The 22,702-nt window shown below is 44.4% G+C and overlaps 1 protein-coding gene across 1 annotated transcript in view; it reads right to left on the minus strand.

Annotated features, from left to right (window-relative positions):
• The window catches only part of LAMA1 (laminin subunit alpha 1), a 165,786-nt gene extending 143,271 nt beyond the window's left edge, over positions 1-22,515 (minus strand). The window contains exons 1-2 of the mRNA XM_012558209.1: positions 22,452-22,515; positions 21,777-21,887 (exon numbers count right to left, since the gene is read on the minus strand). Coding sequence (XP_012413663.1) covers positions 21,777-21,887; positions 22,452-22,515 — 175 coding nt within the window. The remainder of the gene's footprint in view (positions 1-21,776; positions 21,888-22,451) is intronic.
• Positions 22,516-22,702: the final 187 nt, after the last annotated feature.

Below are 22,702 nucleotides of genomic sequence, written 5' to 3' on the forward strand. Positions count from 1 at the left end.
GTTTGTACTCTAAATCTTCTCCTTTAATTGTCACGTGGGCTGAAAAGGGAAGGCCTCTCTGAGGACGGCACATTTGACCAGCTACCTACAAATGAGTAGAAGCTAGCCATGCAGGGGTAGAATGATACTGTATTTGGTTTTCTTGCATTAACATTTATTTATGCAGTTAAAAACAGGCTGAGAATAGGTCCCCAGGCCTTACCAAAGGGGTCCACTGGCACCAACAAGGTCAAGGGCCCAGTAGCGGAAGGCGCTGTGGCTGCAGCATTGTGAACAGGAGCGTGGGGTAGAGGATGAAGTTAGGGAGAGGGCATGAGTGCTCTGCCCTCTCCTTCCCCACCTTCCTCTCTCCAGAAACCCAGTGCACCACAGGACAAAGGTGTCCTGGAGGGTCACTGGCTCTTCCCTTACATGGATGAGAAGGCGAGTGGGAGGCTGTGGGCTAAGCAAAGAGGTGATACCTGGCTCAGTTTGCCCAGGGTGAAGTCCCAACCTGGCCTGACCAGTGGGCTTGAAGACAACTGTCTCCAGCTCAGGGACAGTAAGTGTCTGTCCCTGACCTCAGCAACATTCAGGTTGCTTGGGCCAGAAAGTGAGATGCCTTGAGGAAACTCAGTGAAAGTTTCATAATAGCTTTTAACCCCCCTTCCCTGGGGAGTAAAATCACTATGAAAAAATGTAAGTTATTATTTGATTTTTCACATTTGCCATTGAAGCATATTTTCAGGACATTATTTACGAACGTTGCTGACTATAGGTATACATAGAAGGAAATAAAGGTTTGAATCTAAATTATTTATAACAATGCATCCCCAACCCTTAACGCATGTTCAGGGGACTATTTACAAGCTATGACAAAAATTTATCTTAACCTAAACTTTTTTTCTTTTCCAGAAAACAATACAAATTTACCTACAGTAGATGTATTTTAAAATTAAGGATAAATTAAACTGTGTTTTCTCACTACATACATCCTTAACACTACATATTTCCAAGAGGCTTTGTCTTTATTTCTTCTACCTGATCAGCAGTTGGCTGGGGCTCCTTATACTTCACACTGTCTATTCCTCTGTTCCTTTGCCATGAGTAATCTGTGAGCAAACATTTTGTTCTAAAGGGAGTACACCATTTAAAGAAATTCTATTTCAAGTTATTTATTATAAATTAAAATTATTTTTAATTACTACTAAATGATCTTGCTCTGTAAATCAAATAACCAGTGTCTCAATGTTTTAAGTAATAAAACATCAAGATTAATGTTTAAATATATAAAAGTCTTGCTAGCTTAATGTAAAACAGGTCTTTCATTTCCAAAGAGAATTATCCAAACGTTACCAATCTGTTATTTTATTACTCAGATAAAGAAATGTCTAACAGTTGGGAGAATTTTGAAACAAAGGTGAGCTGTGTCCCCTCTAGGAATGGAGGCCTTTCAGCTACAGACAAAAACACCAACTAGAGAATGGCTCCTCCCCCCCCCCGTCCCCTCCCCTATCACTTGCTAAACCAACCTAGTCATTGATGGCTGCTAGTAAACGAAAAGCTTCCAAATCTTCTAGAGATTCTACTGGGTAAGCACCAAGCCCCTTTCCAGCACAGTAAAAGGGGAGAAAGAAAGTCAAAAAAAGGAGAGAGGGATGTGGGGGAGGGAGAGAAGGAAGGAAGGTATGGAGGGAGGGAGGGAGGGAGGGAGGGACGGAAGGAAGGTCCCGTGCAAACAGTGGGTAAGGGCCAAGTTAAATCCAAACTCCTTGGTGTTTGGCATTTAACAAAGTTGGATTTTTTTTTTCCTCACTTGGGAAGATGAAGAGAAGTTTAATCTCAGAAAAGCAAGGGAGGGGGTGGGCAAAAGGATTTAGCAGGGTTTGGGGAAGAGCTCCATTTCCATAGCAACGCCTTCAAAGTGTCCTTGACACCCACAGGTGGCTTTTACCATCAGATAAATCAGTGGTATGAACAAGTTCGGCACAAATATTATTTGTAGAAAAATACTGATTATCGTACGTGTCTACTTCTCCCACAAGTGTTTAGTTCTGATTCAGCAGTATAAGTTTAGTTGCAAAGAAAAAAACTCTATAATTCATTCATCATGAAGTGGTTTTCTCTTTTGTTGCCACAAGCAGCTATTTAAATATTCCCCTGATGGGAATCATGATTGCATATCGGCAAAACGCAAAAGCACCCCAGTATACACATACACACATACACATACATTTTCCAATTTCCTATCATCCCCATTGTCCTGGGAAAGTCACTGCCCCCTCTCCTTCCAAATCCTTACAGGAGTGAATTCGGCCTAAAGGAAAAGCAGCCTGGAAGCTGAATATTGACAGCTTTGTTTGATTAAAATGTAGTTACATTGTATTTACTTATGTCATTTATAATGTTTACACAGTTTCAAAAAAAAACACTAAAAAAATCAATTAATTCAGTTTTTTCTAACCATTCCAAACATTCCAAAAGCCATGAACTTTTCTACAAACTTTCAAGGTCTTAGCTGTTTTTTCTCCTTTCTTCTGCTACTTCTGAGCTTGACTGTTTAGATTTTACTGGTTTAGGCTTTAAAACTTTAGCATCCCTCCCCAGGAACGTGCCTCGGCCACTTTGTGGTTGTGCTCCTGCCCTTAATTTAATGCTCCTCTGTCACTGTGATGAAAGTCTTCATAAGTTTTAAACAAGGAGCCCCACATTTTAATTTTGCACTGGGCTCATCAAATTACTTAACTGGTTCTGGATGTGCCTGGTCTTACAAGTGCCCATGCACCAGCATCTCTGATCAAGATGCCAAGTGCTTCATCATCTCTAACTAAACGCAGTACAATGACCCAAGGTAGACCAGATCCATTCCAGTAGCTATCTAGACATCTTATCAACAAAGAAGTCATCTGCAGTACCTTTCACCTTACGGATCAACAGTAGACAATACAAGTAACAACTAGAAAAACCACTCCAGACAATGGTACACAGAGTTCAGTTGCTGAGATTGATAATACTGCATTTCCTCAGTTCTGATGCCGTTCTTCCCCCTGAAATTGGCTGCCCCTTGACAGAGCCTTGCCTTTTTATAACCACGTATGTAATAGTTTTTCTTTCTTTGTTTTTAAACTGTTACTAGACCAAAGGTTCCTGTAAGACTTGCTTGTATTCATTGTTCCCAGCTCCTTGCCTCGCATTCTCCCTCGACTCACCTTAAATTGGGATTCTGTTCCATTTAATCACTAAAAAATGCCCTGTTCAAAGTCTCCAACAGTTCCATCTTCCAAATTCAACAACTTCTGTCAAAAGTGACCTTTCTGTCATTGTTAAAATTCTATCTTCTTTTGGCCTCCATGACACTGCTAACCTCTAGTTTTCCTCCGCCATCCCAGGGGCTCGCCATCAGTCTCCTTTGCTAGCTCTCCTAGAGGTCGACCCATAAAGTGCTTTCCTATGGAATGCAAATGACTGCTGCTTCCCCACACAGGTGCAGTCTCATGGGGAAAAATGGGGAAAAAGTTTACTTTCCAAAAAGTAGCTATGTCCAAAAGCAAGAGAAGCAACATTAAGGATATTGAACTGAGGGACAGTGTGTGCAATGAGCTTGAGGGCATTTCTACTCCAACGGCTATCTGGCCAAGACTTGCCTTGGAAGGGGCCTGTGGAGGGCAGGGCTGCCCACAGAGCAGGGGGCGCCCCAAGCAGGGGGTGCCCTGGGAGCAGTTCTGCTCCCCAGCCTAGAACTGGGGCTGCCTAGAGCAGCTATGGCTGTTTGAGAACTGTCCTGGACCCTTTCCTGGTTGATGAAGGGAGAGATACGCTCTCCACTTTGGGGACCCTTCCAGGCCTCACTCTTCCTGAGTTGTATCCTGATGATCCTGATGTTGATTCTGAGTTGCACCCCGAATTGTATCCTGTTACTCCTGTGTTGTAGCCCCAATAAACCACATAACCGTGAGTATAGTCTGTGAGTTCTGTGTGACCACTGCAGCGAATTATCAAACCCAGCAGAGAGACAGAGAGTGCTGTGGGGGGAGAGGATGGTGTAAGAAATAATGGAGAAGTGGGAAAAGCAGAGATATACTTGACCTCCGCCTCATAGGAACCAGCTTTATACTGATTGTTATTAGCGGGGTTATGAGGCAGATAGTGGTAGTTATCCCCCATGATGGTTACATTTATTTTCCTGCAGACACAGTCTTGGGTTTTCTGCCCTGTGTGTCCAGTAATTCCTTTTTCAATATTTTTAATCTTAACTTAGATAATGGTATTAAAAGTCATCAAATACATGGGGAAGTGAACACACGGAAATAGTGAAATCCCAACAGTGGCCAAAATAAAACAAGTTTAATAGGGACACATGCAGGGCATTCCACTTTTGCCCCACAATCCAACTGTGACTACTGTGAAAAAATGTTGCTGTTCCTGTGATAAGTCTACACAATATAAGAACAGCACTATGAAAAAGGTTAATACGACCCAAGATTGAATTCATAATATCATACTATTAAAGACTGAGGAAGATGACCCTTAGCATCCATGGATTTGATAGCTATGATATAAATATTTCCAAGAAACCCAAATATCACTTAGGAATCCTACCAGCGCTTCTCAAGCTTTAATGTGCACAAAGCATCTGGTCACAATGCAGATGCTGATTCTGTAGGTCTCGGATAGGGCTGAGGGTCTGCATTTCTACCAAGCTCCAGGTGATAGCACTTTCAATAACAGATGAGATGATCTTTCTCTCTCTTTTTTTCCCCCTGCTTTAACACTACAGTCTATGTTCGGCTAATTCAGCCAAGTCTTCTCACAGAGACTGTCAGACTGATTAATAAGACAGTGATCATGCTTCAGCAGCTTTCTGTCACTGTTTAACTACAGCGCCAAAATCTCCATTACGCATTCAAGTCTTGAAGACCTTCGGCAATTACTTTTAGAGAGAATGTGGTGCTTTAGTTAAAACAAAGGCTCCAAAATTAAAGATACAACATACGAATAAGATCAACTGAGCATGACCGGGAAAACCTATTAAAGCAAACCAGTCACGCTTAGGCCCCATAGACCCAGGGGAAGCTCACACCCTGAGTTAAGGTCTCAGCCCTGCTCTACTCAACCAAGCTGCCACTGGCCTGGTTCACTCATACAATGCAATACTGTATAACCATTGAAAATGATGGCTTTTGAAGAGTACTTAGTGACATGGGGACATACTTGTAACCTAATCTAACGTAACCTGTTGCCATCAAGTCGATTCTGACTCGTAACGATCCTATAGGACAGTGTAGAACTGCCCCATAGGGTTTCCAAGGAGTGGCTGGTGGATTTGAACTGCTGACCTTTCGGTTAGCAGCCAAGTTCTCAACTACTGTGTCACCAGGGAGATAATATTAAAATTTAAAAGAAGGTACTGTCCAATTCATGACAAAGCGTCACCCTTCAAGCCCATGCCCTGCCAGCTGCTGACATTAGAACAGTCTGATGAGGCAGAAGAGTTGACAGCCTCCCAGTGTCTAGTCACAGGGGCCTGCAGAGAGGGCTTGGTGAAAGGTGGGGAGTGGCGGAGCTGACAGGACGGCACCATGTCTATTCCCTGATGCCCCAGGACCTTGAGTCTGAGCTTCCAGGAGAGGGGCTAAGTCTAGGAGACAAACGCAGAAGAACAAGTTTTCAAGAGGGCTTCTGAAGGCATTAGCAGGTCACCCACACAGGTGGGGCAGTCTCCCCATTCTAGGCAAGAACACGGCTGAGAGTGGTAGGGGTGGACGGCTGTCATTCATCCCCACCTCCTCAGACGGAGCTTCAGTGCCTTCCCCAAGGAGATGCAGCTCATCACTGGAGCATAGAGAAGGTTAGCACCCTGCACTCTTGTGGGCCAATCTCTGTTTTTTTTTTTTTTTTGCTCTTACTAAGAGTTTTAGAATTATCTTCTTTTTATTTTCTAAGTTCTTCCCTATATTATATCTTTATTATGAAAATACCAGCAGAGAAAACTTACTTAATTTCCACACTTTAGTTAATGAAGAAATGAGAACCCAGGCTGAACCTTGTGAATAGATTACTTTCAATACACATCTTTTAGAATACATTTTCTTTTAAAACAAGCTACTAAAGGCCAAATGGCCTATCTTTGCTTCATACTCCACTATGATTCACATATAGACTACCCCTTTTGAGAAAACTACAAGCCTTTAACTGATACACTGCCCAATGGTGACGCTCTTCAGTTTAAGTTCTAAGCTACTCTTTCCATACTCATCGCTCCCTCCTCCCTGGGGTCTGCACCTTCCCCTGACCACTGGCCTCCCACTGCCATTTTCTCCAACCCCCTGTGCTTTCCCTGAAGAAGTCTGGCATGTTCGGGTGCCTCATCTGCTTACAGAAGAATCTCAGCCCTTCTTTCCATTTCTCGGAGTATGGTTCCAAGCAGCTCTTACACAGGACTTCTTTGAATTTTGTGTTCATTTTCTCTCAGAGACTAGAGTTCCCACAGAGTTCTCCTTCATTGAGCGTGTTGACAATTACTCAAACTGAGGGTTGACTCAAGATGAACATTCGTTTAAGCACAAATTGTAAGTGGTATGACAGCTGAAATTAACTTTAAGATACTTCAATTTAAAGACTGTGATAACGTACTTGTGTGTGTGTGTGTGTGTGTGTGTGTGCGTGCGTATGTGTGTATAATTTAGGTTAAACTGCAAGTCATATCCAGCTAGTATTAAAATCCATGATGCCCTTTCCAGGGTTGTCAGCTGGTATTCGGGATATGGTGTTGGGACAACTGGAATACTGTCCATATTCCAGAGGCGCCCTCTATAGTGATTTTGTTACCTGTATTTCCATCAACACTGGCACTTTGCTAATTAGCATGGAGAATATCAGAAATGGATTACGAGTAAAACTAGTGGCTTTTTAAGAACCTGATGAATAACAGACATGGATTTTTACTGGCGAAATTCAGGGTTGTCAGAATATCTCTCTAAATTAAAATTTTGAGAGGAGCTCCTGGTTCTGGCAAATAAAGAGGTTGGAAAATCGTCTCTCCAAAAAACAATTCTATAACTGGACTAAAATACTCAAAATCAACCATTCCAGGGCTCTGAAAATCAACCACAGAGAAGCAAAAAATTGAGAAGTGTTTGTTCATGAAGAGGCGCCCTGGTGGCACAGCGGTTAGGTGCTCAGCAGCTAACTGAAAGGTTGGCGGTTCAAACCCACCAGCCATCCTGCGGGAGAAAAATGTGGCAGTCTGCTTCTGTAAAGACCACAGCCTTGGAAACCCCATGGGGCAGTTCTGCTCTGTTCTATAGGGTCACTTTGAGTCAGATTTGGTTTTCGGTTTTGGTTGTTCAAGAAAAGCTGTGAGAGTTTCAGTAAAAACTAGTAGGAGGCAGGAGAATTCTGCCCGGGGCTGCTCTCACCCTTTCCCCAGCTCAGCTGGCATGGTAGTCTCACCAGGATGGGGCTAGCCAGGTAAACCAGTGGCTTCACTGCTGGAGATGGCTGACTATCTTTGGAGTAGAGGGTGAAAACATATGCCCAGCGACATTGTCAGGAAAAGTAGTAGACTCATAGAAAACAAAGGGGGAAGCTTACAGCTCAGCTAGCTTGTGGTTGCGGTTCCAGAAGGGGCAAGCGGCAGACCACAGGACCAGTCAGAAATTTAACAGGAAGATCCTGGCAACATTAGAGTCAAAGAAAGGCTGGATTATCTCTCCAAACAGCCCAGGCTTTTTTATTCCAAAAGAATAAAATACTTACGAAAAATTTTAATAAGAGAAATGCAAGGCCTATACACTAGAAAATACAAAACATTACTGAGATCTCAATGAATGAAGATGTGTTTCTTATCCAGGGATTGGGAGACTCTATATGTTATCAGACAGCAGTTCTCCCCAGATTGGTCTATAGATTCAATGCAATTCCTGTCAAAATCCCAACAGGCTTTGTTGTAGAAATTGACAAGCTGATACTAATGGAAATCCAAAGGATCTAGAACCTGAATTATCAAAGCAATTTAGAAAAAGTGAACAAAGCTGAATGACTTACAGTACCTTATTTCAAAAGCTACTATAAAGCCAAAAGAATCAAGACAGTGTGGTATTAGTGTAAGGACAGACCTACAGATCATGGATCAAAATAGAGAGTTCATAAATGTACACTTACTTTTATGGTCAATTAAATTTTGACATAGATGCCAAGATAATTCAGTAGGGAATGGTGTTGGGACAACTGGGTATCCATATACAATACATACATATCGACTGACTTACCACACCCAAAAAATCAACTCAAAATGGATCACAGACCTAAACGTAAGAGCTAACCGACAAAACTTCTAGAAGAAAACATGAGGGAAAATCTTTATGACCTTGGTTTAGGCAAAGAGATCATAGATATGACACCAAAGCATGATCCATAAAAGAAAAATTAATAAATTGGACCTTACCAAAATTAAAACTTTTGTACTTCAAAACACACGAATGAAAAAATGAACTGGGAGAAAACATTTGCAAATCATATTTCTGACAAAGGACTTGTATCTAGAATATATAAAGAAATCTTACAACTCAATAAAAATAAAGACCACTCAATTAAAAATGAGCAAATGATTTGAACAGACATTTCACCAAAGAAGATATATTTATTGTAGATAACCACCAGAAATAATAGTCAACATCACTAGTCATTAGGGAAACGCAAATGAAAACCACAATGAGATACCGTCTCACATCTACTAGAACGTTTATAATCAGAAAGATAGGCAATACGTAGTGTTTGCCGAGATGTAGTGAAACTGGAAGCCTTATACATGGCTGGTAAGTAAAATGATAACGGCTACTTTGGAAAACAGTTTGGCAGTTTCTTAAAAAAAATTAAACATAAACTTATCATATGACCCATATTCCACTCCTATGTACGTACTCAAGAGAAATAAAAAGATCTCCACACAAAGACTTGTACGAGAACTTCATGGCAGCATTATTCAGAACAAACCCAAACTAGAAACAATCAAAATGCCCATCCACAAGTGACTGTATACATAAAATACACGGATAACATACAGAGCCTTCCAACCCATGATGTATCTACATAGTGGAATACTGTTCTGTGATAAAACAGAATAAACCACATCAATTGGTCCCAACCACCTGGAGTAAAGGAGAATGAAGAACACCAAAGACACAAGGAAAGTATTAGCCCAAGAGACAGAAAGGGCCACATAAACCAGAGACTTCATCAGCCTGAGACCAGAAGAACTAGATGGTGCCCAGCTACCACCAATGATCGCCCTGACAGGGAACACAACAGAGAGTCCCGGATGGAGCAGGAGAAATGTGGGGTGCAGAACTCAAATTCTAGTAAGAAGACCAGACTTAATGGTCTGACTGAGACTGGAGGAACCCTGGAAAGCACGGCCCCTGGATTCTCTATCAGCCTAGAACTAAAACAATTTCCGAGGCCAGCTTTTCAGACAGGGATTGGACTTGACTGTGGGACATAAAGTGATACTCATGAGGAATGTGCCTCTTAGCTCAAGTAGATACAAGAGACTAAATGAGCAGCTTCTGTCCGGAGGTGAGATGGGAAGGCAGAGAGGGTTAGGAGCTGATTGAATGCACATGGGGAATCAGGGGTGGAAAGGAAGAGTGTGCTGTCACAGTATGGGGAGAGCAATTAGGGTCACATAACAGAGTACATATAAATTTTTGTATGGGAAAAAAGAAAAAGAAAAAAAACAGAATAAACCACTGACACAGGTGACCACATGGACGAACCTCAAAACTACTACATACTAAGTGAAATAAGCTAGACACAAAGGACTGCATGGTGCATGATTCCATTTACAAGAAACGTCCAGAAAAGGGAAATCTAAAATATGGAAAGCAAATCATTCATTGCTTGGGGCTGGGATGAAGGTGGGAGTGGGGACTGACTGTAATTGAATCTCCTAAGTGTTCCAAAACCAGATTTTGGTGATGGTTGCACAACTCGATTTACTAAAAATCTACTGATGGGTAGAATTTTATGATATGTAAATTATACCCAATAAAGCTGCTAAAAAACAAGCAAACAAACCATTGAAGATATTCCTCGTATGAACAGGGTATAGAATCCATTCAGCCTGTAGCCTGTATCCTGAAGGATGGTCATCTAGACACTGGCTTAGGAAGGGTGCTTACTGCTTACTCACAGAGAGGCCTGAATACCCAAGAGTACAGAGTCTGACTATATCAAGCTTACACAACATGGCCTATCACTTGTTTTGGACTTGCTTGCTAAGAAACATATGTTAATAACGCATAGGAGTCCCTACGTGGTGCAAACAGTTAAGGGCTTGGCTGGTAACTTAAAGGTTGGCAGTTCAAATCCACCCGGAGTCTCCTCAAAAGAAAAAGCTGGAAAATCAGCCATTTGAAAACCTGCTGGAGCACAGTTCTACTCTGACACATCTGGGGTCATTATGAGTCAGACCCAACTCCACAGCAACCAATAACAACAACAATACACAAATAACGCATGTCTTCTGCATATGTTGGCCAACTCCACCCTCCCCTCGCAAGGTATTTTCGTTAAGTGCCACTATACTGATTTTTTTTTAACGTTACATGATGCTGTTAAAAAAAAAAATTATCATAGTGTGCTTACAAAAATACATCACGGGGGAAAGCCCTGTTGGCAAACACATATAGAAGGCGCACGTTATTTGTATAAAATATGGTAATGTGTAACATGAAAGTCAGGGTTTGGTTCTAAGCTATGCTTCTGTGATCACGTAGTGCCTAAAATGTGGGGGAGTAGGTGATCCTCACCCACCTCAAACTTCTTCAGTGGATACCATTCATTATCTACCATAAAGACCCCATAACTAAATTGGCTTAGCCCCATTGACACCAGTAACCAAAGAGATGTTTATTTTCTTTGCAAGCTGCCTTCAAATATTATTTTGGAATTATTTTAATATTGAATTTGAAATTATTTCATTTACAGAAAACTATCTGACACACAAATTTTCAGGGTAAGTTTTACCACATAAAATGAAGCAGGTCTTAATTCAATCAATTATACTAATGAAAGCTAAACCAACAAAGTCAGAAACCACTCAAGACACAGGAAATGTTATGCTCATATTTCTAAAGAGAATAGACCATTCATTCATTCAGTAATAAGTGATTTTTATCAAACAAAAATCCATCTGTGGCATAAATTCTGTGTGCCTTTGTTCTGTTCCTAAGAAGGGGAGGATGTCTTATCCCCGAGTGCCTGGAGGAGAACAGCTGTTCTTCCACTTAAACAAAACGTCCTCTACGGGGCCGGCAGGTAAACGCCTTCACAAACCTCCACTTCATGTGAAAATGTTATCACCACCAGAGCTACCAACAAATGCCAACAATAATTCTGAAGGTACAAAAGACAGAGTATTCTGAATTCATAATCATCAAGCTAGAAAGAAACCCTATGCAGTAGAAATGTAGTGTTTAATCAGAATTCTCTCTTCATTCAAGACGACACTATTCTACAACAATAAGGGGAATGATATTGGTGTTCACGGCATGGAGACAAAAATACCTGTGCCAAACCCGAACTGATGAACGCACTTAGTAAGATTTTGGGGGCACTTCTCCTGCTTACAGGACTACAAGTGGGCGCAGGGATCACGTTTGCCACCAGTCTGGAGAACATACTGGAAACTCAACAAATAGTTGTTAATACACAAATTAATGAACTGCTGGCAGGAGACATCAGTGGGCTCCAAATCTAGAAATAAGTTTTTGTTAACTATCTCGGTTTTAAGGCTGTGTTAAGTATTCATCATCAGGAAAGATTAATTCAGTTCAATAACAAAAATATGATCCATTTTTTCTTTGTACTGAGTTGGTAGATGAGAAAGGAAAAAAAAAAAGTGAATAATCTCTTAAAGTTATCAAGAGCCTCCTGGTCACCAGATTCAATGGCTCTTCTCTCTCCATATTTGGACCCCACTAGTGAGCACCATGTGGGACCGTGACGTGAAGCAGAAAGTATTTGAACTTGTTGCTTATGCTGCCAGGTTGCCCCTGACCACGTGTTCTAGTTTAGAACGTGAGCCAAAGCTTTCAATCTAAAACACTTGCCTACTCTCTACCTTTGCCTGGATACCTGGATTCCTCCTTGTGCCCTGGCCCCGAATCCTGTCTCGGTGACCTGTTAAATTCTCCCAGCCTTCTTGAGCTGGCACCCTGCCTTTTCCCAGAAGATTATCACTCTGCGTCCTCATCAGTGGCTCCCCTAATCCCAACTGCCTGTCCATCAGGACATCTAACTAATGCCCACTGTATTCCCTTCTAGTCCCTGTTGCTTGTCTGCTTCTGGGCTTTCATTCATTCATCCAACTGAAATTTATTTACAAAATTGACACTACATGCCAGGCATTGTGTTAGGTATTAGACATACAAGCAAAAAGGTCTATCCTCAAGAGGAGAGAGGCAAGTTAACAAAGTTAACAAATGATGTGCCAGTTGGACGTATGGCCAGATTGCTGTGGAAACAGGAGGAATGCCTGGGTGAACCGGAATAAGTCAGAACGCCACCAGTGAAGTAAAGGGCTTTCAATGCATTCCAAGGCACGCAGACATGAGCCCCCACGTCACACTGTGGGAACCACAGACAGTTCAGAATGGCCGGAGTAGGGCTAGCAGTGAGAGAAGAGGTTGTGGACAGGTCTGCTCAGGTCAGAGAACAAAGGACCCTGCATATGTTGCTCAGCAGACAGCAAGAAGCTATTCAACAAGGATTGGACGACATGGCCAACTTCACCATGCCTTAACGCAGGTACAGCTTCAGATGCCAACAGCTCTCTGGGCCCTTAGAAAACTGCGTTCTTGGCCACATCAGACTTCATCCCAGTACTTGCCACTGGCCTGGCCCTTCCAGCAGAACCTGCCCCACCACAGCAAATGGGGCCAGGTCCAGATCTGGCTCTGCTCAGTGCAGGGTTCATCAACATAATACCTCTCCAAGTAGCTTTACCAGGCAGGGAGCTGGTGTGCAGGGAGCCAGGTAGTGTGTGTGTGTGTGTGTGTGGCGTGTTGGGGACATGTTAGAAGGGAAATTACAAAGCAACTATTGAAGAAAAGTTCTGAAGGAGGTCAGGAAAACCAAATGCATAATGGATCATCAATTAAAGATAAGATCAGAGAAGGACAGGAGAAGGAGGTGAATGAGGAAAGCTAGGCTTTGGAGTCACAAGTGAAGATCAGCTGGTTGGATGAGGCAAGCAGGAGGTGGTCCTGATTAATCCCAGAGAAAAGGTAGCTGTGACTTGTTCATTTAAAGGGGCTGGGGAGGAGGGACACCGGACAAAATAATGGCTGAATGTGGACAGTATTTAATGAATTTTGGATTAATTAAAGAATGAATGAACACATGATTCGATCAGTCAATCAACCACCCAACCCTGCAATGCCACATCGTATCTCAAAACACAATGGACTCTAAATGTCACATTTAGTCAGGAGAATTCTTTAAAAGAAAGAAGGCCCTTTGTCAGTGACCAAGTTACCAAAACAAGCTGAAACTGTGTTAATTTAAACATAAGCACAACAATCAGCAACTGTGAATTCAGCACTTGCCAGGTGAAAAACAGCTGATGAGGAGCTATGGATACAAAGAAGGAATTGATTTTACTGAGGGACAGAAATGATCCTGGTGATCATACACAACCACTAAGGTGCATGATAATCCCCACTTCACAGCAGTCGAAAGGTGAGAGTGGATCAGGGTTTAAGCATTCAGCAGCAGGTAGGCACGAAGCCTTTGACAGTGGGCTGTGCAGACAAGACGGTCACACACCCGCCCCCCCTCAGACAAGTACAGGGGCCGTCCTCTCCATGCTTTGCATTGTTGTTTGATTGCATTTGTTGGCACAGGAAAGCTCTCATCCCTGGCTGCACAGTGCCATCACTGGGGACGTTTGGTTAAATGCAAATGACTGGGCCCCACCCAAGACCAAATAAATGATGATCCCTCGGGTCAGGGCCTGGGCAGCCTGGAGAGAGGACTTATGTGTGAACTGCCTGCTTGTGCCCGCCAAGCTAAGAATTCCCAGGAGAAGCTGGAGCTCACAGACGAGCTGGCCCAGCAGAGAAGCTCCCAGTTCCCACAGGAAGAAAGGACGCCTAAGGGAGAGAGGGGTACAGCCCTCCACCAATACCAGTGTTTGCTGTGGAAGCTGTTCTCCAAGCTCCAGTCCTACCACCAGCTGATGCTGACTGCCTCCCTGCCCCTCCCCTTTCCGTTCTTCTGCTCACCACTTGGCCCACTCATTTTAACGTGAACCGCGTGACCTCGACATAAGCAAACAAAATACAGACGGTAACATCCATCAAATGTGACCTGAATTTCCCAGCTCCTTCTCCGACCATTATTTCTTATGGGGAAAATTTCTTCCAGTATATGCATTTTTTGGTTCCTTGGACTTCTTCAAAAACAAGTCCACCAAGAACATCAAGAAGTTCTCTGGAATCACAGCAAGGAAGGCAGATGAGGATGGGGTCCTCAAGACAGACATAGCATTGCTAGCCTTTGTATACCCCCACCTCAGGGCCTGGCATAGTGGAGGTGCCAATAAACAGTCAGTGCATGAATGAATGAGTGAATAAATGAATCAGCAAGTCCAGGAAAAAAATCAGAAAACGGAACAGAAAGGACAACAAGCCCACAAGGAAATATTCCCCTTCACAAGGAGCGACAGGACAAAGAGAAGCTGTGCTTTAGTGTTAACTACTTAAAATGCTAACTCCCTTTAAAAAAAAAAAAAGCAGTGGGAACTTCCAAAGGCATTTACCATGTTAATGAGTATCTTGCATACTCCCCAGCCCAAACTCCTAGAATGAACAAAAGTATGCCTATGAAGCCCAGTGTGGAGTTGTGAAAACTATATTTTGTATAAAAACAAAGGCAGAAATGCCAGAATTGAGAGATTCAGAATATAAAAAATAGACTATGAGACTGTTAAGGGGTGGGGAGGGTGCTAGCCCAGCACAGGACACAGCAACAGGGAGGGGAATTTAGCCAAGTGGCAGAGATTGTTCCGGAACAAACCCAAAAACAGTCTGAAGACCAGCTGGACATGTCCTTGTGCCTCTGGATACCAAAAGAGAATGTTTTTTAAAACACAGATTCTGGAGCCTACCCAGACCTACCGAATCACAATCCCCTTTGGAGGCGATGAAATCCAGGAGGCTGGAGGCCTCCCAGGGCTGAGTTTGCAATCCAGGGACCCAGCAGGGATTTTATGGTTGCTAAGGCAACCCTGCCGCCTCTGAAGAATTTGTGGGTGTTACTACCCTCCCACAGCCAATGACTCAGGTCTGAGTGAGCACTGGAGACCCATGCCCCTAGCTATCTGTGAATTGAAAGAAAGGCTGGGAGCCAAGGGTGTGATCTTGGAAAGAGAAATGTCCCTTCTTTTTGACCTTGACTGATGGCTTTCTGGGCAAGCAATGCAGAAGAGGACCGGATGGTAACCCTGGGTGGCTGAGAACCCTGATTCCTCACAGGAGACAACGCAAACTCGGAAAAGGAACGGTTGATACCGGTCATAAGAATAAGGGCTGTCCTCAGGTGGAAAGGTGTGGTCCACTTAGGTTTTAGGTAGGAAACGGGGTGCACTCCAGGTGAGGGAGTCATAGGAACAAAGTCATGGAGGTGAGAGTCAGTATACCAAGTGCCCTTAGGCAGAGAGGACAGACTACTGCAGCAGAAGTGGAAGGATCAGGACAGATAAAGACGTGAGGAAAGCCGACTGAGTTTGAAGGGACTAGAGAGCATGGCAGGCCGGCAGGCAGGAGATGGAACTCCATGAAGTAGAGGAGTGACATTATGAAGGCAGGCTCCCTAACGGCAGCGTGGGAAACATTTAAGCGAAAGGACACTAATATCAGAGGCTGCTAAGAGCGGCCCGATAGAATCATTTAGACAGATGGTGATAATTTGTGGCAGTAATACCAAAAAAAAAAAACCCAAACCCACGACCCTAGACACAAGTCTGACTCATAGCAACCCTACAGGACAGAGTAGAGCTGCCCCACAGGGTTTCCAAGGAGCATCTGGTGGATTCTAACTGCCAACTTTTGGTTAGCAGCCGAGCTCTTAACCACTCGCCACCAGGGCCCCATGGCAGTGATAGAGAAAAACAAACAAAAATCAGAATTTTTAAAATAAAGAAAAATTTTGAGGGTCAATTTGGATAAGGGGATACAAAAAAGAAGAAAACATGGAAGTCAAAGCCAAGGGAACTGCAAGAATGCCGTTAACTGGGAGAAACGGGGGGTGGGGGCATTTGGAGAAGGGAAGAATTCCTTGTGCTGGACCCGAGATAACAAGATAACCGCTTACTTGAGCAAAGTTCTGCCGTTAAAAAACAATTGGAAAATGTTTAAGTGTCTATGGTATACAATAATCAGCTCTGTAATTTGAGGGGTTTTTCTTCCTAAATGTTCTTTCTTAGCTAAAAATGTTCTGCTAAATTTAAGCATCTTCTTTAACATCGCTATTGTCACCGAGAATTTCCTGAGGTTCTGGAAGGAAATTATGGTGCAATGGACTGAAATGCAGGAAATACTTTAGGGCAGAGAAAAGATGGCACTTCTCATAAATGCTCTGATCTAAATTTGACACTTCCACCAGCAATACAAGAGGTTCTCTGGCGTAAGAATTTAAGTCAGGGCCAAGACATCAGACTTGAAAGATAACTTCAGAAATGAAGAGATTCAAACTTCAAATGGCTGATTCAAAGGAGGGGAAGAAACGCACACACAACTGAAATCCCGCTCCTCCGTGCTCCTACGCGGCCATCTCTGGATTAACACTTTGAGATAAACTCTTACCTAGACAAGAATGTTATCTACCACACGAACCGATATGCAATCTCACTGCCTCGATTGTCTGTCTCCTGCCACAAAGTCACCAGGAACAAGTTTACCCAAAGAAAGCTCTTGATCCAGCCTTGAGAAAACAAAGACTCCAGTGGAAGAATTCTGTGCTATTAAATGGTTACTCTGGGGATGGACTGTCATCCTCCCTGTAAAGGACAGAAGAATGCAATGAACTCAAGTACAGCGCGGTGCTTCGTGCTGAAATAGCTCCCTGATAGGCAAGTTCCAACAGAACCCGGGTTCATGACCTTAACTAAATTACTTCTATAGAGAGTTTTTGTTAAAAATTATCATTTTTTCTCTTCATTAATTTTGAAATGCATTTATTTACCTAACTGTCCATGATACATATTAGTATTTTAGGAATAAAACAAGTAAAAGGATTGTTTGCCAACCTGTAAATGAGCAACACACATATTTCTTAGAAGACTATAGTTTACCTTGCTTATCCAAACTAAACGTAACTGGGGAATGTAACTAACTTTAGTTAAGGTCTAAGTTCCAGAGTGCTCGCTAATTGTCTCCAGTTAACTTCTGATTTCAAGGTGCAGGCTTAACTTTATCCATCACAAATTACTTAAAAAATTAAGTTTTTCAGTGTCGGCCACAGTGTTCCAGTAATTAATCATAGTTATTGGTAAAACTAATAGCACGCTACCTTTAACTTCTAGTAGAATTATTCTCAAATCTGACTTTTCTATATCATAAATGTCCTATTATATTTTTTAATTCTTTATGACTAAAAAATAGCTTATTAATATTATGGTAAATAATACTTTTGGAAGGCGTTCAAAGTCATGAAATCAATAGATGATGTAGTTTTCAAATTCCAAAAGATCTGGAAAACACTGCTCTAATACCTTTCAGCCAAAGACCTACTTGGAAGGGACAAGTTGGAAGCTGAAGAGCTTATGAAGACGTGTATTCATTACGTGAGGTGTTGACATCCTGCACAAGGTACACTGAAGAAGCAGTGTGGGGGGAGGGCAGTGGAGAGAAGGTTTTTTTTATCTGCCAGGAAATAACTGGTACCTGTTTTATACTGGAAACCCTGGTGGCATAGTGGTTAAGTGCTATGGCTGCTAACCAAAAGGCTGGCAGTTCAAATCCACCAGGCGCTCCTTGGAAACTCTATGGGGTAGTTCTACTCTGTCCTGTAGGGTCGCTATGAGTCGGAATTGACTCGACGGAAATGGGTTTGGTTTTGGATATTATACTCCTAGGAATCCCTGGATGGGGCAAACAGTTAATGTGTTCAGCTATTAACCAAAATATTGGAGGTTCAAGTCCATCCAGAGGCACCTCAGAAGACAGGGTTGGCCATCTACTCCTGAAAAATCAGCCACTGAAAACCCTAAGGAGCACAGATCTACTCTGATTCACAGAGGGTCACCATGAGTCAGAACTGACTCAATGGCATCTGGTTTGACTTTTTTATCTTATACGAATTTTCATCTTACACTATATATATATGTGGAAACTCTGGTGGAGTAGTAGTTAAGTGCGATGGCTGCTAACCAAAGGGTCAGCAGTTCAAATCCACCAGGCGCTCCTTGGAAACTCCATGGGGCAGTTCTACTTTTCTCTGTGTACCTTTTAGTGTCTTTTGAATTTTCTACCATACACATGGATTGCCTATTCAAAAATACGATTTTTTTAAAAAGTTATTTGATTCCTAAATAAAAGTATTTATTTCAATTTAGCTCAACTAAGTGGCCATAAACTGCCAGGAATATTGTAAGACAATGAACACACAGATATGAACACAATAGTCCCTGTCCTCAAGAAGCCCAGGCTAATGGGTGAGGCAGAAAAGCGGGCCAATTATTCACACGCTAAGTAAAACAAGAGAGAAGTACAACAATAGCGTTAAGTGCAGGGAGCACCGGGAGTCCAGGGAAGGCCACCTAATGAGTAACTCAGCATAGACGGTACTAGGAAGGTTTGCCAGGGTTTTAGAACCCAAACGGAGACTTGTCCAACACTTTGCCCCCATGTGCCAAGTGGTGAGCTATGGGGAGGTACAGGGTGCCCAAGATAATGAGCCTCAGCTCTGGGGCGGCAGGCCAGCTGGGGTACCAGTAGCCTCAGTGTACCCCAATGGGACACATGACTATCACCTTGTGTGTACGTGCTAAGACGGGTGTGGAAAGCGTTAGTCTCAGCCCGTAGGAAGGGCACAGGAAGGGCGAGGGGCGTGAAAAGGGCAGACACAGAGGAACGTGAGGACGCCATGCTTGGGGCACACCCGGCAATGTGCTAAGGCAGTGGTGGGCAACGCGGGGCCGTGGAAGGGGCAAGGGCAAGGTCCAGGAGCATCTACCTTACCCTAACCGCTGTGGGGTGTCAATGGAGACTTTTAGACAAGGCTGAGCGTGGTTACCCAACAGTGCTTAGGAAAATGGCAGGGCTGAGGAGAAGAAGAGAAGTGTCACACTATTTCATGGGAAAAACGAACAACTCTTGGCCCAAGTCAGCAGTAGGGACAAAAAACAGGGCACGGCTGCCGAGAACTTTAGGAGGTAAACTCAACAGGTCTTAATGATCACATGGACACAGACAACGATCGGGGTGGGGAGAGTCCAGGACAAGGAGCAGGCAGAGCCAGCTCGACAGTAACGGCAGTCACGGTCTTCTCAGCGCCTGTGACACACCCCACACTGTGCTACCAGTGTCCACGTATTATTCCATCACATCGATCCTGTTCATTTTATAGCTAGGAAGGTGTGACGTTCAGAGCTGCCCAATGTCACAGCTAGTCAGCATGATAGGTCTGGCATTTGAGCCAAAGACTATTTGATTCCAAAACTCAGACTCCAGATTTTGAAATGGTTATGCATCCCAGAGAGCAGACCTTGGAAAGGGCCTCCCCAACAGCAGTGTATAAAATAATAATAACGGTGATGGTAGATAGTGTTCTAACCGTGTACCAGGCACATTGCTTATGTTATTTCATTTAATCATTCACATCCTTTCAAGGCGGTTACTATTATTATTTCCATTTTGCAGACGATGAAACTGAAGCATCAAGGATCATAACCTTGAAATAACAAGCGATCATATAAACATTTTATAATCTTGGCTTATAAAGCAATACAATTGTAAAAGTGGTACCAGACACCAGTGTATATTCAGTATCTCAAAAAAAGAAATGGGCTAAAGTCTGGGAAATGCAAGAGGTAGGCAGTGATGTTTTTACTACACAGATTCTTGTTTCCAACTGCTAAAATCAATAGTTTTTATTGGCCCTTACTTGGGGAATATAGCTACAGAAAAGAACCATGCGCCCTTGATATCCACTACACCCACACATTTTACTGCGGAGTATGTACATGCTAGATTTGAATACCACTTCGTTTAGGAGAAGGAAGTGGATTTTCTTCTATTATATAGTTTGTTTTTTTTCTATACTTGAAATTGTCTATTTTTACTTGGGGGGGGGGGAAGGATGGTTTAAAGCAGAAGAGATGAACCAACCCATTAAGTGACTATAATTCTATGTAATAGCCAGCTACGGACTTCACATTATTGTTGGAAGCATACCACCTCTTATCATACGGTTAGGAACAGCTCGCTTTAAACTGGTTTCATTTCAAAGGGAATTGAGTCATTGGGTCCCATCCTGTGAGTTGTAAGCTTACCTAGAGAGGCTTCAAAATGACCTAGGGCTCCTGAGCATCTCAATGCCATTAGATAATGATCATTTTCACCCATATAAGCACCAGACAGCTGACTCAGCAGATGATATACAGGTCAGGACTATTATGATTGTATTGATACCATTTCACTAATCACTCATGCTATATACAAGAGACAAAACAATTACTTAAAAAAAAAAATCAAAACTCCCTCAAAGATGTTTGGCAGGAAAGGCACTGTTAGTGGGATGGGGCTGGGAAACCGCCCTCTGCCTTCCAGTATATTCTGATTCACGGCCCCCTACATGTGGTACAGTAGAACTGTGCTCTGGAGGGTTTTCAATGGCTGATTTTTCGGAAGGAGATCACCAGACCGTTCTTCAGAGTCACCTCTGGGTGGACCTTAACCTCCAAACTTTCTCCTTAGCCATTTGCACCGCCCAGGGACTTCAGGAAATATAACTGTGTGGTGACTGACCCCAAGGCTCCGGCTGTGACAGTTTCCCGCAGCATCTCCAAGCAGGAAAACCCCATGCTGTCCCACTTTCTCCAAACACCATTCATAACCGCCAAAACCAAAGTGCCCTGAGCGGCACCGAAAACACGCAGGGCCCCTCCTCGGCCTGGGACTTTCAATTTCTTAGAACAATAACGCTGAGCCAACCTCGTTCTCCACACTGTGGGAAACCAGGATGTGTTCACTTTCAGCAGCCTGATCGAAATGAGTTAGGCTTGGAGAGGGTCAAAAGCCTTCTCTCCCGAAAAGCAGCTGCTTTCACCGACAGCTATGTAAATGTCCCGGGTCCGCGCAGAGCCCGGCCGCGCTATTCAAAGCGGCCTTACCAGCTCCGGTCCAGTGCTTTCATCGTGAACGCTTGAATGAATGAAACGGCCTCTTTTCTGCAGAGTCCACAGCTCAGCACAATTCCAAGCACACAGTTTTCCCACGACTGGAGTTCACATTTCGCCTACCTACTTTTGACCTGTACTTGTTTTTGTTTGTTTTTAACGAAATTTGCATTTGTGAGCATATGCCCATTGGCATGAGTTGAATACATTAAAATGCTTTCAAGAAATACGTGTGACCTCCTCACCAACAAGAAGCAGCGCTGGTAATACTTAACCCTGTGGGTAGAGTTGGAGGCGGTGTCCGCGGAAAGGGGAAGAGAGTCTCTTACTCTCCCAGCATGGACAGAAATCTTGAAAATTCGCCCCGGGTTTCTGCTTTCCCCAAACCTTGCACCAAGAGCCACTGCACGGGGCAGCGAGCAGGCAAAGTCCGCCCTTCGCAGCGTCTCCTTGGCCTCGGAGTGACCGCGGTCTAACTCGCGCGCGGGACCAGCGGGTCTGGCCACTTGGGAGACCGCACAAAGAGCGAAGCGCAGGGGGACGCATCTGGGCCCTGGACGCCATCCGGAGACCCGGACAGCGAGGGGCGCGCTTCTCACTTGGTCTCTCCCAACGCGGCACCCGGACCGCGAGGAGCCCAGAGGAGCCTGCCCTGTCCCCCCGCGGACGATCCCGCAACCCGCCGCAGGGCAACGAAGACGACCTAGGCGAATTCCTTTCCCATTCATTCCCCTGCTCCCGGGTCAACGCCCGGCCACCCCCTCCCTCCGCGCGACAGTCTGAGCGGGGGACTGACGCCCGGGAAGGCGGCGGGGTCGGCGCCTCCCATCACCGCGCCCGCAGCATCCCACTCGCGCCACCCCAACACTGCTGAGTCCCGGCAAACCGAGACAGCGAGTGGCTCCCAGGGGGCTGCGCCCAACTACTCGGAGGGCGTCCCCAGCCCGCTCGGCTCCCGCCCGGGAGACGCTCTGCAGGGACTCGCGGGAGATCCACGTGTCCCATCACCCCCGGTCGGCGTGAACGAAGCAGGCAGCGGCTTTGTCCCGCGCCCTCCCCGCCCGCTCACCTCTCTGCTGGCACTGCACGGCCACCCAGAGCAGCGAGGCCAGGAGCGCGCCGCCCCAGCGCATGTCGCCGCCGCGCCGGTGCGCTCGGGAAGAAAGGCGCCGCGCTCTGCGCGCCCAGGAGAGCGCGGTCTGGGGCGTCCCCGCTCCACCGTAGCCTCCCGCCCCTCGGGCCCCTGGGACACACCCCCGCCCCTCCCCCGCCCGGCCGCGGAGAGACCCTCCCCCGGGGGAGGGTCCACTTGCTGGTGCG

This window comes from Trichechus manatus, unplaced genomic scaffold (assembly GCF_000243295.1).
Source record: "Trichechus manatus latirostris isolate Lorelei unplaced genomic scaffold, TriManLat1.0 scaffold00146, whole genome shotgun sequence".
Classification (NCBI taxonomy): domain Eukaryota; kingdom Metazoa; phylum Chordata; class Mammalia; order Sirenia; family Trichechidae; genus Trichechus; species Trichechus manatus.